At 40.6% G+C, this 17,856-nt stretch overlaps 1 protein-coding gene across 1 annotated transcript; it reads right to left on the bottom strand.

The window, feature by feature from the left end:
- Window positions 1–1,562: 1,562 nt before the first annotated feature.
- LOC119724551 (solute carrier organic anion transporter family member 5A1-like) lies at window positions 1,563–17,856 on the bottom strand. Its single transcript, XM_038195653.1, has 12 exons — window positions 17,433–17,856; window positions 17,304–17,314; window positions 16,391–16,587; window positions 11,920–12,216; window positions 10,850–11,014; window positions 9,683–9,878; window positions 7,901–8,066; window positions 6,792–6,970; window positions 5,486–5,547; window positions 4,393–4,541; window positions 2,715–2,801; window positions 1,563–2,476 (listed from the first exon to the last, which is right to left on the bottom strand). The coding sequence occupies exons 1-12, from the start codon at window positions 17,766–17,768 to the stop codon at window positions 2,408–2,410; spliced, it is 1,914 nt and encodes a 637-aa protein (XP_038051581.1). The 5' UTR covers window positions 17,769–17,856; the 3' UTR covers window positions 1,563–2,407.

Here is a 17,856-nt window from a genome sequence, read left to right as displayed (position 1 = left end):
TGGGTTCTGGTTGCTGGGGGATGGGTGCTGGAAAATGGGGGCGGGGGGGGGGGGGTCTTGCTCGTCTTTCTTAATGAAAACATGTCATCAGTGGTCCAAAGCTATGGAACCCCCTCCAGCGGCCTTTGCAAAAAACCAAATCTGATATTATGTTCAAAAACAAATTCAAGCAATTCCTCTTTAACAAATACGCCTAATCCCTGTTCGCTATTTATTTTGTCATAATTTGAACTTTAAGTGCTCCAATAAATTTTTGATCATTTTATTCTAATATAATTATTGACATGTACGTACTCTTTCTTTTCACCCTGATTGAGTAATCAATTTTCTCTTGTTTGTTCAACTTTGAGTCTCTGTCACTGTTTACTTTTAGCTACTAATCAGAGGTGTTTTTCCTGATTTTGATGATGATTTTGTTTTATCATCATTTTTAACTACTTATTCTTGAAGTTTATTTTCATTTGTCCGGTTTGCCTTCCATCCCCATTACTTCGTTACTTACATGTTGTTGTGTTTATAATCTAGTTGTTTGTGTTTATAATCGTGTTCATCTCGGGGTCCATACCCATAAGCTAAGCCCTTTTATGGATTCTGCATCTCTATAAATTGTATTTAAAACCTGCTTATTACCTTGTACTCATGTAAAATATTATTAAGAGATGAATAAAAGTTCAAGTTCAAAGTTCAAGTTCAAGTAGTGGCTGGGTCCTCAACCCTTTCTGGATCCGCTCATTCAGCAGTTTCGCACACGATATTTGCTTCACAAACGAGACCCATTTACCATGTGTCATCGTTGCCGTTTTTCAACAATGGCGTGCTTAGACACTTCTGATATTATTGGCGATAACATTTGTCTACAAGCACCATGACGGTGATGTCAAAAGCAAATGGTTGAATTACCCTGTCACATGAGTGATCAGATAAGATATCAAAGACTAACGATTGAAAAATGCTAAGTGTGTTCTTCAAAATGAAAGGTAAAGAAAACACATATTCGTCGGGCCAAATACACTTCAGGGGATACATAGGTGAATTGGCCTCTCGAGTGTCTACAGGTGTCAAGACTCGGGGTAATTTAAATGGTCTCATGGTGCCAGGAAGAGCCATTTCAGAATCTGTTGCAGCCCAACATTGAATTTGTTTTGCCAATAAACTTTTCAAGTCTGAAAGAATAATTGCATGTATAGCATAGATGAAGGGTTAGTAAGTTATAGGTACATGTCATTGCCAGTTGATCCTTCAAAACTAAGCAGGCGCGATTAGTTTTTGGGTCGGCTCAGCATGCACTCTATTCATTTTAGGGGTTGGGAAGATTGGGGATTTTGCAATATGTCATGCCGGAAAATGATATCCATCAGAAGAGTCTACCGGCACTCGAAACAAGATATTTAAAAAGGAGATTAAAAACCCTCTAAAATAACTGAACCGAGACTTTTTTTTTCTACAAAACCTTTGTAACCCGAATAAATATGGTTTATTCTCCTATTCATAACATCTACAGCTATTAAAGTTTTAAAAATGAGGTAAAAATAAGAAGATTTTCTGAAATATAGACCCTTATAAAATGAGCTTTAAAAATTTGCCACTTCACTCAATGTTCCACGTGTACAATTATAGAAACGTATATTACATCGGCTAATTTGGTTACAAAATATGAATGAAATCAATTGCCTCCTCACTGTGTACTCATTTTTTATTTATATAAAACTAAGTATATTCAATACATATTTACTTAAAGTCGTTAAATATTTGTTTCATTTTGCTCACAGTACACCAACAACAAACGACTTTATTGTTTTGTTTGACGATGAGTTTATACAAAACAGTAATGAACGGTGTTCTGTCGCATTTTGTAAGAAAACAAAACACTATTTTGAATATGGAATATAGAAAATGGTTATATTTTTACGGAAAAAATGTTTAGTTACAAAAAATGATAGAGTGTTTTAGACATCAGAAATTAAAAGCCACAATCAAATTCCACAATTACTTCCGATATTTTTCTTTCAACAAATTATAGTATGAAAAGTTCCTTATCACCAAAAAATTACAAAAGATTATAAAAAAAAACCATTAACACAAAGTAATTCGGTAAGATTAAAAACACCAAAATATGAGATTTTGACAAACGGGATAGCATAATATTGATGTAATATATCAACAGTATAAAATAACTTCTCTATGTATTCAAAAAGAAATAGATGAGAATATGTTGGGCAATAGCATAAATCTTATATTTCAGAACAAAACGACGGCTATAGCCTGGGTTTGTTTAAGACTTTGTATGGGCTTATTAAACGCTCAGTGTAGGTATTAAACAAGACTATTTTGACTGTGATTCCCCAATTCATACCAACAGAGGGCGCTTCCGTCTCTAAACTCCAATTTGTTATGAGATGGCATGGAATCAGAATGCAGTGTTATCATAACCTTTGTTATCTACACCGTCCACTTCCACGTCGATATCTTTGCGGTTCTGAAACAAGGGAAAAAAAAGTCGCCGATGATGTAAAAGTCTGTCGATTATAAGTCCTCAAGTCTGAGGTAAAACATACCAAGCTTTTAACTGTGACAATTGTTATGTTGTTCATCTTGTTGTTACTTGTGACTGGACTCGTGGCGGACATTGTGATTGACTTTTAACAGAGCATACGATGGACTTGTGATGGATTCGGCAAGAGTTGTGCTCCTCAAGTTTTACATTTTTATCCTACCTTGATGTCCTCGCCCTCCTTTGCTGCATTTCTGTCCCGACAGACTGCAGCAAGTGTTGCCATGAGGTAGAAAAACAGGTTGCAGAGCTGTCACAGTAGAAAGCAAAGCCAGAAAAAATAGTTTCAAATAAATAATGTTTATCGTCGGCAAGATAAAAGGTAAAGTAAGTCATCGCTCGTCAATTAGAGACAGGCTAGGTGGAATCACTTTGACAGTGTTCATGCCCATTTTAATACTTATGACAACTTGTGATCTGACTTGTGATCTGACTTGTGATCTGACTTGTGATCTGACTTGTGATTTGACTTGTGATCTGACTTGTGATCTGACTTCTGACCTGACTTGTGATCTGACTTGTGATCTGACTTGTGATCTGACTTGTGATTGACTTGTGATCTGACTTGTGATCTGACTTGTGATCTGACTTGTGATCTGGCTTGTGATCTGACTTGTGATCTGACTTGTGATTGACTTGTGATCTGACTTCTGATCTGACTTGTGATTGACTTGTGATTGCTTTTGATTGACTTGTGATTGTTTGTGATTGGCTTGTGATTGGCTTGTGATTGCCTTGTGATCTGACTTGTGATTGACTTGTGATTGCTTGTGATTGACTTGTTGTCTGACTTGTGATTGACTTGTGATGCTTGTGATTGACTTGTGACCTGACTTGTGATCTGACTTGTGATCTAACTTGTGATTGACTTGTGATTGACTTGTGATTGCTTTTGATTGACATTTGATTGCCTTGTGATTGACTTGTTTTACTTGCAATTACCTCTGATAATGATGACCTTTAATGTACTAGTATACTTTAATGTACTAGCTTCTGACTTGGCTTGTGATTGACTTGTGATTGACTTGTTATTGATTTGGATTAAATTGCGATTCACCTGTGACAGACTCAATAACAAGTCATACTTACACACACTCTGTGAGCCTCGATTATATTGATAGAACTTTAAACAAAATTATTGCAGTGCTTTTCTTTCTCTTATTTTGGTTGATATTAAAATTTCAATTATTGGAGGTGTTTTAATACAATTTAGAAATGGAGTAGAATTTTGCGAGAGCACCTTGGTCCAGCGGTTGCGGTGTTCGACCCATGTGCCATGGTACATGGGTTTGGACCCTGACAGGCAACATGGTGCTGTCCTCGGGCAAGACATTTTACTACAATTGCTTCTCTCCACCCAGGAGTATAATTGGGTACCTGTTAGGAGAGAGACCATGTTGCGCTGATCTCGGCTGCAGAAAAGTGGTCTCATTGCCTGTAAAGCGCTTTGAGACCTAGCATTGGAGCGCTATATAAGCGACACCTTGTTGCCCATATCATTAAATGTATTTGTACAATTATTCATTTGAAGTAGTTTACAAATGTTGGGTTTTATTTTCTGGTGCATGATTTCTCTATGGGCTGTCATGAATGTACCACTGAAAAGGCAACTATTTCTTTAACCTTACAAGTACCTATTGAAAGTAAACATCAGGTTTGAAAAATGTTGTTTTATTTTCCAGTGCATGTTTTCCCAACTCAGGCGCCATCAATAGCTGCGCCGAATAGTACCTATTGAAAGTAAACATTAGGTTTGAAAAATGTTGTTTTATTTTCCAGTGCATGTTTTCCCAACTCATTAGCTTGATTTCTTTTACAGATGTGGCTTTTTTTTAACTTACCTTCAGGCCATAGAAGATCCCAAGGAACGTCACACTGAAGAGTTCGGAGTTGTAGACGAGGCAATCTCCTTTTTCTCCGCACTCATCGCGTTCCAGGACACAGGCGCCATCAATAGCTGCGCCGAAATACAATGGAGCTGGTAGGAACCCTGGGAAGTTGAAAGGGTAAGGAATGAGTTTTATTTGATTAGACCTTTTTTTGTAAGGGGGTTCTGCTTGAGCCAATTAATTGTTTGGATGTGTGGTCTCTAAACAAAGTGTGGTCCCACTTGTTAATGTCCCAGGTCAGGTTTGACCTGACTCTTTTCCGGCGCAAAATATTACGTTTCTGAATCACTTTTCGGGCCGTTAGATTCGAAAAAAAAGTATATTTTTTTCACGCACAAATATAGTCACTTGATTTTGCCGCACAACTTGTCACTTTACCACCAAACATGTCATTTACCACAAACTTGGTCAATTTGACCAAAAATAACATTTTTTTACACGAATTATTGCCTTTTATGACCCAAAAGAGTTCAGGTCAAATCTGACTCGGATTCCACGTCGACTCTGATCCGGGACAGTTAAGAGTGCAGGTTTGACTGTAAAACAGATGACAATTGTTGACTGCTGTGATGTGGGATGGGTTGTTTTAACACCTGAGGGGCGCATTTAAACGACATATCCAACATCACAGCACTCAACAATTGTTGTTTTGTTTTATTGTGCCCATAACTCAAAAAAGACGAATGGTAATAAATTACTGTGTGAGAAAAAAAAATTAAATCACTGCAATGTAGCCTGCCGGACATGAAACTGTGCATTTGTCCTTGCAGTTCTCATTGCACAAAGCTAGCGCGCCGGCAGGTTCCACACGCGTGAACCTATCAGTGCCAACTTCAAGAAGTTGCAAAGACATTGTTATAAAGCACGGACGATAATGTGCTAAACAAAAACAGCTACCAGCCATAATTTCATGGGATGTATTTGGTTTGTGATAAGAGTTTTTCTACTTGTCTTTCCATGGCACATGAAATTGATTAGCAATTGTTTCTGTTTGGTCCAGTGCCAGATTACATTTGTATATTTTGTTTGGCTCCTATGTTCTTACCTAAAGCTCGGCTGAAGAATGCTGAGATACCGAGGCCGAACGTTTTGTCTTTTCCAACAGCTCTGCACGAAAAAAAAAATGTATTTCCTTTATTAGAAAACAAAAACATTAACACAGTGACCTAAGGCCAAAAAAGTTCTGCTTCCAATTACATGGCTTTCGAAGATAGGTTAGACAGGTAAGGAATATTTTTTGGGGCTTTTTTCTATCCTAATGGAGGCGTCTGCATGTAGCCAAGGGTAACATGTAGTAATTGATGTTTTTGTGTGGGTTTTTTTTTGTCACAAAAGAATAGGGTAGGAGCTGTTGAAATCTAGCATTGAAAACTCGGCTCGTAGTGCTAACCCAATGTGTGAATTGAGGACCTTTTCTTGTTGAAAACCTCTCAACAAAAGACAACAACACTATATAGGGCCCTCGGCTTCAGTGCCAATTCAAAATATTTCTGTAGTTGAATTATACAGGTAATTGATTGGAATTTCGTTCGTTGGGCCGATCCTCCTCCGCCCTTTTCCTAAATATTAAAAATTGTGCCCTACTTCTAATACCTGTAAAAGGCAAATAATTTCAGGTGTACATTGAGACCAACGCAAAGAGCAATACTCAACATAGCTCTATGGTACAATGTTATCAAAGAGGTCACACATATTCGGTTTACTAAAGTATTCTGTTGACTAATGTCAAGTATGACAACACGAGTGGAAGGTTAAGTATTCCCTCTTTGCATCTTGCTTCTATGAGACCACTCCATTAGGGACAAAAGTCCAGGTAGGGATCACTAGAAGTGCTGTCTTTATTGCATATTGTGAAGTTTCAGATATATTCCCGTACCAAATTCGTCTAAAATTTCTAACCTTAGGCCTATGTCCCGTATTCGAACGGGCTTTGAATTAGGAAACGGCTCTTATCTTGCAGATATACCCATCTTTTAAGGGAGGGCGCGTGTTCCAAGGTTGGAACACAATTGATTTTGAGTTTACCTCTGTGATTTTCACAGAATAGAGCATTGTTGTTATAGTAATTTAGTTCCTGGTAATGAAACCAAGGATTCCCCACAAGAGCCCCAGGCACTGTAGCTCGGAAGCCCAGAGAAACCCATAGAGAGGAGTCAATGAAGAAAAAAAAACACTTTGGGAGAAAAACATCAGTTTTGGAAAACTCTAAAAGGAATCAGGTAGGGACAGAAAAACCCAATCCAAATGTAGACCAGGACCGGAATCGAACCAGGACCATAAACGTGGACGGCGGTCGGCGGGTAAAGAACCACTGCGCCAACCCGACTCCCGACTTTCTAGTCATGATTTACCTCATTTGCATGATGACAAGAGGATTCTGCACCATAGAACCAAACAACACGATGAGGAAGAGCAGCGCACAAGCGTAGAATATCTTGTCACATGTAGCTAAACACTTGCCGTCGCTCACCTCCGAGGTAGGCCCGCTGGCGATCTCCAAATCGGCGGTGCAAGAGCATCCAGTGTAAAACTGGGGGACAAAAATCCAAGGGTAAATGAGAAAACTTGACCAAAACAAAAATAATCAAATTCTGTACAAACATTATGTGACAGGAAAGAATTCGGAGGAGATGAAGAGTCTCGAAGCTTGTCCTCTGAAAAGAACCGACACGATCGTAGGCCTGTACCAAGTCAACATCCAGTGTTAATCTACCAAGGATATTTCCAAAGGAGAATGTGGAATTTAGGGATGAGGTCTCAAAGATCGATCAACACAGAAATTTGCTCGGCACTGAAAATATTTGCTGATTAAAACAGGTAAGTAGCCAAAATGTCAAGTGATGTTGTGTAATGTGACCCGTCTTCATTGAAGATTAATGTTTTTGCTTAGCACATAAATGTGTTTTCAATATTTCTGCATTAACATCTCGATGAAATTGAGTCCAGCAAAGACTTAAAAAAAAACCGCTACCACCTGCTTACCAGTACTTGTGCCTCAATAACGAGGACATAGGAGGGACCTCATCCAGACATACAGGATCATGTACCAGCTGATAGACCAAATCAACCCATACCAGAGCACCGTAGGACATCCACAAAAGTTTACTCAGACAAGACCAAGACTTGACACACGCATATTCGTGTACAGCCAGACTGTAGTGGAGCCTTGGATTAAGCTACCAGAGAATGCCACCCAAGCGACTACACCCTTCTGCTTTAAGCAGGATTTTCAAAATTTGGGTTTTTCAATGGGTAGAAAAGCCCTCTTATAATTAACCCAGCCACACGTCTTCATCACAACGGTGTAAAGATGGATGTAGGGCATCTAAGGTAAATCCAAGGTAAATCCAATAACCACACTATCCAGTTTGTCCGGATCCGCTGATTTTCTAACGAGTCAATTTCGAAAACAAAGTTTCCGCTGTAGTAGCAGCTTAATGAAATTGGGCCCAGTTCTTACCGTAAGCGTTAGGTTGACTTCAGGGTCATCCGTCCTTGAAGTTTCCTCGCGTATGCCGGTGCAGCCTGCTAAGCACGGAGTGACGTACGCGTACTCGTCGGCTACGCAGACGGGTTTAAACTGATCGATGGTGCATCCACAGTTCATATTGCACTCAGTATCAATGCTGCATAACAAAACAATATAAATTGAAGGATATTTTTCAATTTTTTACTTTTTATTATTCTGAAAGTACACTATAATGTTTTTATGTCTCTTCTGGTCATCAATATCCAAACAAGTAACTTTGAATTACAGCATGAGTTTGGGGTTAAGGAGTCCTTTTGATTATTCAATTCTAAAAAAACAAACTTTTACTATATTAATAAATGAAAGTTATCACATCTTTTGCTTTAGCTTTTTTTAATACATAGAATCAATACATCATTTAATCTGATTTACAAGATTATTGACCTTAGTGTCTACTTTAAGTTGCTACTTGTTATAAATCTACACCTTGTTGACATTATAAGAACTCTACCCTCGAGTGATACTGATTTTAATAACAAGTTTTGTGTGAGTGGACGGTGGGGCAGTGGCGGTGAAAATTTGATTCTGTCAAGCAGAAAATGTCTGCTGTCTTGTTCCAGGCACAACTATCAATGAAACTGTACACGTACGTCTGTGTATGTCTTGGATGTACAGGCTTCAGTGCTTTTTCCATTGTGCTTCTGATTTGCATTTCCATGGTTATAACCTTCTTCTGAATGGGTTGTGATGCGCTAAATAGAATGACCAGTCATCCATAAATTAAGTGTTACTTAATTTATGTTTTGTGGCTTGGAATCCTGCGGAAAGCAGTATTGTAGTCGAGTCTATCACAGATCGCATTGACCCAAGTCTGGTCAGATTGCCAAGTTCAAAATAGTCACAAGTTCTTAAACTCAATTCTGAGCACAAGCAACACGGGATGAATAATAACAATGCAATGCCTTTCCCACTGTTAATTGAATAACTTTTGACTTGGCTTTAGTTGAATAACTTGTGACTTGAGACCGGATGACTAGTAATTGACTTGTTTAGATCTTGTAATGGAATCTATTAGACAAGGTGCAGAGTCGTTGTTAATTTGAGTGGTGATGAGTTTGGCTCCTCTGTACAGTCACTCTCACATCGTAGGTCTGTGTCCACTCTTTCTATGTTCAATAGGTACCTCCATGGCAAATGTTGCACTGGTCTATCTGACCTGGGTCCTTCAGGTTTTATGCATGTTCCCACTCTTTAGCTTCCTCCCACGTGTTGCATCTCTTTGGAATTCTGTGCCTGCTACTTGTTTCCCTCCCTTGTAAGCAGAATGTAAACACGTACCTTCAGCTTCCAAGTTTTCCTCTTTTTTTCCCTGACCAGCCCCTTTGGCCTTTTTACATCGAGTGGCTTTTAGCCTTGTTGGGGGCGAATAAACAGAAAATAATCTATAAGGAAACTTGAGGTATATTGGTCCACAAGGTAAGATTATACCCTTATTTGTAAATTTGTCAGAGATTCAGTAGTCAGGGACTTGAATCCAGCTGCTGGCCCTATGTTGCGTCCTTGGGCAAGCCACTTCACACACACACTGTCCCCTTTCCACCAAGGAGTATGAGTGGGTACCCGCATTTGTTAGGGAGTAGCCTGCGATGGACTGGTATCCCATCCAGTGGGAATTAAATTACTCTCAGTCGTTTTAAGTCAGTGAGACCGGGGATACAAGCCAGCCTGACGGGCCATTTGTGCACGACTTAACGTAACAGCGGTAAATCCTACCTCAAAACGCCATCGACGTAACCAACATAGTTTTCCTCCGGACAGCCTAGGAAATAGATGACCGGTATACAGCAGGTGACGATGGTGGTCAGGCCCAAGATCATGGACCCACAGCCCTTGGAGGTCAACTTGAGCTTCTTGACGATGAAGCCGCTGGAAAAATTGCCCATAGCTGCTCCGGGCGTCACGAGGATGCCTAAGATGGGAGAAAGGGGAATCAATAATAAGAAATCAAAAAATCAGTTCAGGAATATACTCAGAGACTCAGTCAGTCAGTCAGTTAGGTCCCGCGAACTGAACGTTGCGAACTGAATTCTGATTTCAAATAAGCTTGAAGACGAAATAATAAATTAAGCAACATTAGGCTTGTCTAGTCGATCTGAGCTCGAAAGTCGAAGTTAAGAACATTGCAGCATCTATTTCCATACACTGACTCCGTCAGTCCGTATCTATCTAACAATCTATTGTGCCCTACTTAAATTGGTCTTGGGGCGCAAAGCTGTACCACGACGGTGCTGTTGGATAAAATTATTCAGCAACTAGAGTTTTCATGTTTCATGTGAAGTTGGCGAGCTTTCCTTGCCATGCGTTGAGCAGGCGTTCCTCAGCTGGAGAGTTGTCAAGGGGTTCTACACTTGACAGAATGTCTTACATGACTTGAGTCAGCCTGGTGTGGAGGTGTGCCCATAACAGTGACTGTGTGTCATCTGTGACTTTCTTCTGCCGTTCGGCCTACTGGCTACTGCCATCCGGACATTCTGTGGCGCGATGCCAGAAATGTATGTAGTGTGTGCAGGCTCTCGGAGTTTGTAGATTTAAGACAGCCGGCTACGCATCTACAAATTGCAAAAGCGGAGTCTAGCTTCCAGCTGTCAGTCAGACAGTTACAGTCAGTCAGATAGTCTGTCTATAGGGGAGAGACTCAGTCAGGCAGTCAGTGACTCATCCAGTCAGAAGACAATTGACCTATCGCCGTTTGCAAGTTAGCCACGCCCCTTAGACACCCCTATGGCATTTTTGTACGCTAAATTGATGTTGCGCGTTCCGCGTCCATTTGTATAATTGGACAATACTTCACAAGCTGCGTTGACGCGATTCCACCGCAATAGGTCAATAGGTTGGCCCCTCCGGTTCAGTAAAATCACAAGTTTAAGATCATCCACTCACCGACAAGCAAAGCAGCAAACGCAGGAGCAACGTTGTATCGGATCTCGAAAAACTTGGGCAGGAAAAACCCGAAGGAAGCAGAGACGGCCAGTTCAAAGATGGTTGACGTCATGAGCAGCATGAAGACGGCATTGGTGCCGATTCGCTTGGTGGAGGACATGAAATCTGGCGGGGAAAAAAACCCAAGAGTAACAGTTTGAGTCAAACTTTAGTTCTTTGGCTACAGTTACAAATGTACTTCCCTGTGGACACAAACCACTTTTAATATGTGCAAACCATGTGTAATTTTCGACAGAAAACTCATACAACAGAAATAGGCACCCATATTAGTTCTTCATGTCAATTTTATAATGGAGGAAGCTTTTACATTCAATATCTTTGGTTACTCTTTAAGCAACACAGAACGTTTCTTTTGTTTAACCCTAGTAGTCCCAAGACTTTTGTCTTCCTACCTCGGAAACTGAGCACATCGTCATCAATTTTTCCGCATAGGTTTCTTCGGGCTTTCGAGCTACATTGCCCCTTCAGATTCATTTAACTTTACTGTGAGATCATGCTCCAGAACGAAGTGCAGTTATCTGAAACGTTTCATTACTCACGATTTTTCGGTCAAAATTTCATACTCCATAAGTTTCCTATTCACAATTAGCAATAACACTGTGAGTGCTGTTTTGAAGTAGCTTGAACCATTGACCCTGAAAAATCCAATCCAAACGTCACCCCTCTGACAAGAACCATATGATTCATAATACAATCCTTGTATGATTAAATCATGTTGGCGTAGCGGTACTTTCCTCGCCTTCCACCGCTGTGACCCGGGTTCGAATCCTGGGTTCGAATCCCGCCCGGGCCAACATGTGGATTGGGTTTTCAGTCCCAACCTGATTCCGTGGGTTTTCCCTCAGAATATTCCTCTGGGCTTTTCCTTCCACCTCTATAACTGTCATTAGTGTCTTCTCTCTACAGGTTTCTTCAGGCTTTCGGGCTACAGTGCTAAAGGCACTTTTGAGGGACCCTTGATTTCATTACCAGAAAGAAATAAAAAAAAATAATAAAAAAAACATAACTACCCTTGACCCCAAGCTGGGTAACTGTTTGGCCCCCTGTTCCTTCCCTAGCCAGTCTCTCGGGCGGGATGTCCTCCTCCCTGATGTAAACATCCATCTCCTTGGGGAAGAAAAAGAACGGGATGGCGACGACAAGGATGATGATGCCGTCCAGGATGAAACCTATCCACCAGCCGCCGATCCACTCCGGGTGAATAGTAGGGTCGAACTTGGCCGGCCAGTTGACAAACTGTGTGAGGAACAAGAACGCCTGGCCGAAACCGACTATAGTGGCGGCTGAACCTGCCGTCAAGAAGAACGCTGTGGATAGATCCAAGTGAAATATTTTACTCATTTTGCACGACGAGTACACCACTTTCGAAAAAGAAGAGTAGGGGATTCCTTTACGCGAAAGTACCTTTTTTTCTTGAAGTACATGTACATTAACAATCTTGGCGAATCTTGGTTCCCGTGCCCTGCATTATCAATGTTGTTAGGGGGCACCTTAATTCTTTACACAAATTGAGTAGCTTTGTAATGCTCTAAAAAATAGTACTAAAAAAAAGAAACCTCTGATTTTTTATTGCGTGAAACGCGAAAAAAAAAACCAACAAAAACGGAAAGTTATCTTTAAGAACTAACTTAAAAGACAGGCTACTATTTATTAGGAAATGAGCCGATTGTATTTTATTATATCAACTGATAATTGTCGTATTTTCTTTATCGGCCAACATTTAAAAATGACGAAAAGATTTTTTAGTTAATCCTTCGGGGAGCCGGTTGAGTAATTCTACTGATAATATACCTGGCCACTGCCTGGAAAAGTTGCCTAGCGCAATATAAATTTGAGCCTCCCCGCCTTCCAACCCCCTACTAGCCACAATCTATCATTCGTGGCATCCTTTAGACCACAATAGACATAGAAACCACAGAATTGCCGGGTGGATATGAAAAGACTGTTCCATTTTGTCAGCAGGGGCAATCCATTTCAATCCATGTCAACAGGGGCAATTGTACACAAGCACATGGGATGAAATGGGCATAAGCCCAGTACTTTTCCCGCCAAATCAAACACGACAATAGGGCCTGACAAGTGACTACCCCAGGTGGAGGAAGGACCAAAGGGAACATTCATTCAATAGTGAACCAGAGCTATAAGAGTCTATCATACATGACAAAGCAGTGAACTTCTTTTCAAGTTCACTCGTCTCGTGCATGGTGCCACTTAGTACGGCTGATAGACGTCTAGCGCCAGGGGCAAAATCTTTATTGTTTTGATCGACATTTCCAATGGCGGGTGATAAAAGTTTGTGTCACACAAGAAACCTGCAAACAAAAAAGAATGAATCACCTCATGATTCTTTTGTTAATCGTCTGGGTGCATGAGAAATTTCGCTTTCCTGACAAGGTTGTGGATTCTTTTGCGCACATAGGTTAATTCAGGCCTTGCTTGCCTATCAGGCCGAGTAAAAAATAAAAACATGTTTAGTGTCCTTCCTTTTTGAAAAAAAAGGAAGGAGGAGGCCCCCTTATTTTTTTCCATAATGACCGCCCGACCCATTTTCCAGAATGACCGGCCCGGCTTTTTTTTCTAGATGGCCGCCAGCTATTTTTTTTTTTAATGGCCGCCACTTGGACTCAGGAAATGACATACCAGCTTTATATGGCCTAGATGCAACGGACAAAGAGGAAAAAAATGTCACTGTTTAAAATGTATCATTTTTTTTCAATTAAAAAAAAGGAGGTGGCCTCCAAAAAGGGATCGGGTGGGGACGCTAAACATGTTTTTTTTTATTTGGCCTTATTGTACTTTCACTCACAAATATTGTGCAAGTGTTTTGTCTCACTTCACTTACAGAATTTTTTTTTAAAGTTAATCCCTGAATCAGCGTTCTGTTTGCGTGGATAAATTGTCCTTTGCAATCTGTTTGTGATTGTCGTCGTTTTACACATCTGCTCTGAAACGTCAAGCCATTCTAGGCAGACAGTTGGCATTTTGGTACTTTACAGATGCAGTAAGGAGACTTCCAAATTCATTCAATTGTTTAGGAAAAACGTGACAAAAATTATTCCAAGTTGTCTGTAACTTAAAACACTTTCCGCAGCTTGCATTAATTTGCTTTTCAAAATATTGAGATATTACTAAGGATATACGAAAGTCAGGTTGGCCTTTGACCTGTGTGACCCGGGTTCAATTCCCACCCTAACCAGCCTGTGGATAGGGCTTGTCATTGCTGACCAATTCAATGGAATATCAACCTGTGATTTTCCTCCTACCTCGAAATATGAACACTTTCCTCCTTATGTTAATACATGTACCTTATTTTGAGTAAGAACTGAACATTTTTTAGCAACCCGTGTGATAATGGAATCTTTTAGTTCTATTAAAAGAAGATAACAAAAATAAAGCAGTAAATAGGTGATTTTTGCCTGTCACTTAAATTGTAAATAGGCACTGAAATTGATTAAGTATCCCCAGAAGCATTACCTCTTCTGGTGATGTAGATTATCTTTAATGCAAATTTAGACAAATATTTATTTTTACCCGTCAATGTTGAATACACGTCCGTATTAGTCTTTACCACTCCTCTTTTTTTTCTTCTAACAAAGTCACGTTCGCTTAATATTCTTTGCACTTTTGGTTATCGATATCGTCCATGCGAAACGTAAAAATCAACAAAGGATCCAATGGTTTTGTTTACCAAACCTGAGTCTGATACTTTTGTGATGGTTTACCGTACCCTTTCTGAAAGGCCACAAAGGGGACGGGGGGTAAGTCGTTTGCTCTTGGTTGTTGGAGGCATGTTTTCTAGTTATGTAGGCGTAGTTTTCTTTCGGTGTTTTGTTTACTTTGTGTCTGATATAGATCAATATATATGTATATATTTTCTAAGTGTATAAGATAATAGATTCAGGACGATTAGATTGACTAAGCAGTACTTTCCTCGCCATCCACCGCTGTGACCCGGGTTCCAATTCCGCCTGTGCCAGTACGTGGATTGGGTTTTCAGTCCCTACCTGATTCCGTGGTTTTCCCCAGAATATTCCTCTGGGCTTTTCCTCCCGCCTCTAAAACTGTAATTTCTTCTTATTGTCTTCTCTCTAAGTTGGTGTGATGCTTCCCCCGGGATGCTTTGCCGACTATATGAAACATATGCGGAAAGGGTATCGCTGACTCATCACCTATAGTCTCTTTTCGTGTCATTTGAGATAATTGCCTGTTCTGGCACTCTCTGGTCTTTTTTTCGTGTCGTTTGTTTGAGAGAATTTCCTGTGCTGGCACTTTCTTTTATATTGGTATATACACTAGTTTAGATGTAGGCTCCTGCTATTTAAAAAAAACCGCGACTTAGAATTAACATGCTCTTTAAAGTTATATCTGTGAAAAGCAAAACCCTAGAATGAAAATTTTAAAACTTAAAATAATTCCCGGGAATGATACATTAGGAAGACATTCCCATAGACTTGTATTTACAAATGTTCTTTGACAAATACATTTGACCCGGTTGACATCACCTTACCCAACTTTCCCTATTTCTAAATGACTCACACCTAGAAAAACTAACTTTTGTTAGTTTTACTAACAAACGACAAGAAACTTATTTAGAGTATTCCTGTGGCATTAGGGAGACATCAAAGTTAGCCCTTATGCCCCTGTCTCCCGAAGGTACCTTAAATAACTCTAAGGTGTTTCCTATAAAGATAAATTTACAAAAGCAACACTTTGTATAAAGTTTACCAAGATACCTTGGCAAAGGAGGAATAACAATGAGGCCTATACAGTTACTTAAATCTACCAATACTTGTAGTAACTAGTGTAGTAGGCCTAGTGGTGTTATGACAGTGTACGAATAGCATCTAAACATGGAAATGTAGGCCTACCAATATCAATATCGATGAAGAACGGTAAGGTATTGGCGTTATGGCAGTTGTAGGAAAAGTTTACAAGTAATAATCTGATAATGGATTTAGCCAATACTTAACATTGTAGTCAGGTGTTCCTTAGTAGTGGTGTTACACCTGGTCAGATTGACCAAGGACTCTGGTCAGAATGACCAGATGTCTGGGTTATATTTGGCCTGAACCTTTTCAGGGTCAGAACTTACACTTTTCCGAGCCAAAATGACACCTTCGTCATTTCATGAATCAATTGCAGGGTCCTTTTGACCCATAAATATCCAGACACTTCTTGAAAAGTGTCACTGTGGCTCACAAAATTGTCAACTTTGACCAGGAAAAGGGTCAGCTTTGACCCTGAAAAGTGCCAGCTTTGACTCTGACAAGTGTCGGCTTTGACCCTGAAAAGTGTCAGCTTTGATTCTGGAAAGTGTCAGCTTTGATTCTGAAAAGTGTCAGCTTTGATTCTGAAAAGTTTTAGTTTGGATCCTGAAAAGTATGGGATCAAATGGACCCGAATTCCGGGTCGAATCTGACCAGGGACGTTTAAGAGTGTATGGCATTGTAGGAACAATCATGGAAATTTGCCATTACTTACATATGTAGTACGGTGTGGTGCTTCCCTTGACTTGATCATCCAGGTAGGTCAGGGCGATAGGGAACAGTGGGCCGTAAGCCAGTCCCATGATAGCCTGACCGAGAAACAAGGCCCACATCTCGGTGATCCGGGACCCCCCTTCCCCGGCCTCGCATTCCGGGGCCTCTCGCTCGGCATCACACTGAGTGATGCTCGTACTGCAAAAATAGAGGGAAAAATGGCACTTCACTACAAAATTGTTAAATTAAACCATGGTTTCCAAAGTAAAGATAGAGCGGTAAATCGAGCTAACACATTCGTTGTAAAACTGTTATGTCAAACATTGACGCTTGATAACACTCTCTGTGATGACTCCCTCACAATTAATGCAAAGCATACTCTTTCAATCTAAACATAAGTTTATACAAATATATGGCAACAGCGCTTTTCATATTAGCCAGTTCTTGAATGAATAAAAAGTGTGGTGAAAAGCTGTTGCCCACAATCAGACTTCCAAATAGCACAGCACTCTATAGCACAGCACTCTATAAACCACAGCTTCAGACACAGAAAATAGTACCGGCATTGTGATTCACTCCAACAAACACGGCAGCAGCTTCCTGAATTAATCAAAATTTAATCTAGGCCTTTTACTATAATAATGACATTTCTCCTTTGCACGTGTGCGGTGGAGCGCAGGATTCATGATCGTGAGATCGTTGGTTCGAGCCCCGCCGTTGCCGCATGTTGAGCTCTTGAGTAAAGGCGCTTTATCTCAAGTACTCCTCTCAACCCAGGTGTTAAATGGGTACCGGTATATTAAATGCTGGGAAGGTAACAGACTCGCTGTGGAGGAGTAACGGTCCCCACAGCAGCATTACATGGAGGAGTCTGGCCTAATCGCTTTGAAGAGAGATGGGCACTCTGTGAACACAAGTTCGTCCCCTTTACCCCTTGAACGCGTTTAAATGTTTATAGACTGTTGCAAACAACGGATTATGATGTGCTCAAAAGTTGAACACTAGATTTAAAAGTGCAAAAAAAGAAAGAAAACCTACTTCACATTTCCGGCGGAAAAGAATCCAGTTTCCCTGTAGGCCGGGTAGATGAAGTGAGGCATCCCGCTAAGAATCCCACCCAGGCCGGTCATGATTGCGAGGATCCCGATGATCCGCGGCCGATGCCAGCTCTTCCCCACATAAGTCACGGCGAGGATGGAGATCAGACTGGCGATGTCGCTGGTCGAGACGGCGATGCCGGCAACCGCGGACTTGATGCGGTACTGCGTCTCCAGGGTGGTCAGAATCCCGCCGATGTAGATCCCCACGCTGACCTGGAGGATCAATAAGAGGGTGAAGCAAAAGCCGAAGAAGGCCGGACGGTGGAAGAGGCTGCACATCTTGAGATGCTCTGGAATCCCTCAATTAATAACTGGATATCTGTAACCGATGAACCTGGAAAGTAAACCAAGGTGCGCATATTCAATA

The sequence above is a fragment of the Patiria miniata genome, unplaced genomic scaffold (genome assembly GCF_015706575.1).
Source record: "Patiria miniata isolate m_02_andy unplaced genomic scaffold, ASM1570657v1 HiC_scaffold_18, whole genome shotgun sequence".
Classification (NCBI taxonomy): domain Eukaryota; kingdom Metazoa; phylum Echinodermata; class Asteroidea; order Valvatida; family Asterinidae; genus Patiria; species Patiria miniata.
This window is presented reverse-complemented; position numbering and strand designations above follow the sequence as displayed.

Coding starts and splice junctions, on each gene's coding strand:
- LOC119724551 (XM_038195653.1), bottom strand. CDS start 17,768: ATGTGCAGCCTCTTCCACCGTCCGGCCTTCTTCGGCTTTTGCTTCACC. Junction 6,971..7,900: donor AAGTCAACCTAACGCTTACG/GTAAGAACTGGG, acceptor TTTGTCCCCCAG/TTTTACACTGGATGCTCTTG. Junction 2,802..4,392: donor GGATCTTCTATGGCCTGAAG/GTAAGTTAAAAA, acceptor CTACTGTGACAG/CTCTGCAACCTGTTTTTCTA.